This window comes from Cynoglossus semilaevis, chromosome Z (assembly GCF_000523025.1).
Source record: "Cynoglossus semilaevis isolate Cse_v1.0 chromosome Z, Cse_v1.0, whole genome shotgun sequence".
NCBI lineage: Eukaryota > Metazoa > Chordata > Actinopteri > Pleuronectiformes > Cynoglossidae > Cynoglossus > Cynoglossus semilaevis.
Window position 1 is genome coordinate 11,225,259 of NC_024328.1, and position 3,107 is coordinate 11,228,365.

Consider the following 3,107-nt stretch of genomic DNA (forward strand, 5'->3'; position numbering starts at 1 on the left):
ACAAGATTTATTTCCATCCAGTGTTGCATTCATTTTTCACCAAGATCTTGCATTGATGATGGTAGAGTCTGACCGCTGCGCAAAGCCTTCTCCAGCACACCCCCAAGATTCTCAATGGGGTTAAGGTCTGGACTCTGTGGTGGTCAATCCATGTGTGAAAATGATGTCTCATGCTCCCTGAACCAGTCTTTCACAATTTGAGCCCAATGAATCCTGGCATTGTCATCTTGGAATATGCCCGTGCCATCAGGAAAGAAAAAAATCCATTGATGGAATATTCTGGTCATTCAGTATATTCAGGTAGTCAGCTGACCTCATTCTTTGAGCACATACTGTTGCTGAACCTAGACCTGACCAACTGCAGCAACCCCAGATCATAACACTGCCCCCACAGGCTTGTACAGTAGGCACTAGGCATGATGGGTGCATCACTTCCCCTGCCTCTCTTCTTACCCTGATGCGCCCATCATCTGGTCCCCCCTATCCTTCCAGTTTTTAATAATGCGTTGGACGGTTCTTAACCCAATTTTAGTAGTTTCTGCAATCTCCTTAGATGTTTTCTCTGCTTGATGCATGTCAATGATTTGACCCTTCTGAAACAGACTAACATCTTTTCCACGACCACGGGATGTGTCTTTCGACATGGTTGTTTAAGAATTGAGAAGCAACTCATTGCACCAGTTGGGGTTAAATAACTTGTTGCCAGCTGAAAGATAATCGCACATGCAATAATTATCCAACAGGAGGCTCCAACCTATTTGCTTTGTTAAATCCACGTGGCGACATTTCTTTTGGCCAGGCAGTGTATTTGCCATGTTGGAAATACATAAAACATGTATTTATATATTGCCCTTTATTACTTGAAATCCCACAAAAACACAAAAATAACAATGTAGTGTTATTCATGCCACCAGGCTACTTGGAAATTAATACAAAATTTGAAAAAAAAAAAAAAAAAGATTTCATAATTGCGTATTAAAATAATTGAAAGTTATACAACAGGTGTTGATTTGAAGTAATCACAGTTTGAATAAATTAACAACTTCAGTTGTGGTTGATTGCTACAGCACCAGCAAATCTCTCTCTGTTGTTATATTTTTTTTTTTCTTTCAGAAATAGCACAGCTCTGACAGTTTTAACCGTGTTCTTTAAGTTCTGTGTTGACTTCCAGCATAGTCCGGTGTTTCATAAAGACTTGCCCCATGACTCACCTAAAGTTTCCAAAGTTTCCAAAGTCGGAGAGATAAACTTCTGACAGTTTACTTCACTCTGTGAACTTTTTGACTGGCAGCAACGTGACCGTGCGCAGCAGTACAGCCACTTCTCAACGCTACATGCAGCTCCTGCTTATTTATTCTCTATGATGCTTGACCTGGCTTACTTTTTTATCCAGGTCCAGAAAGGTGTAATTTAAATAATAGTTTATAATATAATAATAGTGTATAATATAATAGTGCTAATTTTATTTGCCCAGGAGGTTGATGTTAATCACAGTGGTTAAAAAAGGTTGTTATATGAGCACTTTGGATTGTTAGAGGAAAAACTAGCAACGATAAGCTACATTTTATTTCATTATTTCTGGTTGAAGTCAAGAGGCGACAGTTTAATTTACACATGGATATTACCATACCATATATGGTCATTCAGGAAGTGGTGGCGCTCCAAATGGTTTACCTTTTTTTTTTTTAATAATAAAATTGCAATAATTATATACATATACCACCTATATATGTATACGGTGTATCTATATGAATATATATGTAATATATGTATATGTATTTTCTAATATTTTCTTTATATATATACATGCATGTATATATGTGTATATATATACATGTGTGTATAAATGTGTGTATATATATAAACATATGTACATATATCTGTATATACATATATACAATATATGTTTATATATATTGTAGATATTTATTTTATTATTTATGATATGTTTGCTTATAACTACTTATATTTCTGGGGACCCATATTTTTAAAGTGACAAACCTTCGTGACCAAGGTCAATAGACAGTAGTCATAAACTCCTGTGAAACATGATGTGAGACGACCCAAAAAAGAAACGACCCACCTGAGGGTCGCAACCCAGTCTTTGGGAAACAATGCTCTGACTGATCATCAAATACAATTAAATTGCTGCATGTAAACCTGATCTGGCAGACTTAAAAAAAAAGATTTACAACATGAGTGTTTTTACATTAGACTGAGAAAGCAGACTTAAAAAAGGTATGCATGAACTTTCCTTACGTGTAATCTCTTCCCCATTGTATAAATAATTAAACCTGTTACATACAGGTAATTAAACCCTTTTTTTTCATCTCCTTAACAGCTGACACTTCAGAGCACCAAGTCCAGAGTGGCCTTCTTTGAAGAACTTTAAACTGTTACCTCTCCTTTCTCCATTCCTGGTCAGAGTGAGTGACAAACTGCACTACGCCGCCTTATATCCCATTTACTGGGAATGACAATGAAACACTATGGGGGGGACAAAAACAAAAATGACCACTATCATGAACTGCACCACCTTCAGGGTGGTTTGTGTAAGCACACGGGAGAATTAATGGCTATTTTTCGGCATAGTGTGTATTTTTTATTTTAGAAACTGGGATTTATATTGAAGTAGTGTTTACAGCAGTGTGTGAAGGACAGAACATTCCTGTTGAATGTTGTGAAGGGAAAAAGGGAAAGGAAAAAAAAATCATGTATATTTAGCTCAAGTGTTTTCTTTTTAGGCTTAGCTCAAGTGACTAATACTGGTGAGGTTTACAGGGTTTATTATATCATGTCCAATTTTGGTGACCTACATGTGTCTTTACAGTGGATTTTAAAATTCATACACTGCTAAGGGAGGATTGAGAATGAGCTGTTATTTAGCTGACCTTTACTCTGACCCAGTTGCACTATGTTGTACCAATGAATGGGGTTTGTATGTCAGGAGTGTGAAACTGCTATAATTCCATATATTTGGAAAGTGCCAAGAGTTTCTTCATATAATATATATAACTATCTGGTAATATATATAACTAACTAGTCACAGTTATGACAGTGACTAGTTTTTTTTCTGTGTAATATATACAGTATATATATATATATAT

The 3,107-nt window shown here is 36.0% G+C and overlaps 1 protein-coding gene across 1 annotated transcript in view; it reads left to right on the forward strand.

Annotated features, from left to right (window-relative positions):
- nf2a (NF2, moesin-ezrin-radixin like (MERLIN) tumor suppressor a) overlaps nt 1-3,061 on the forward strand; it is a 34,774-nt gene extending 31,713 nt beyond the window's left edge. The window contains exon 16 of the mRNA XM_008336243.3: nt 2,342-3,061. Coding sequence (XP_008334465.1) covers nt 2,342-2,392 — 51 coding nt within the window. The 3' untranslated portion in view covers nt 2,393-3,061. The remainder of the gene's footprint in view (nt 1-2,341) is intronic.
- Nucleotides 3,062-3,107: the final 46 nt, after the last annotated feature.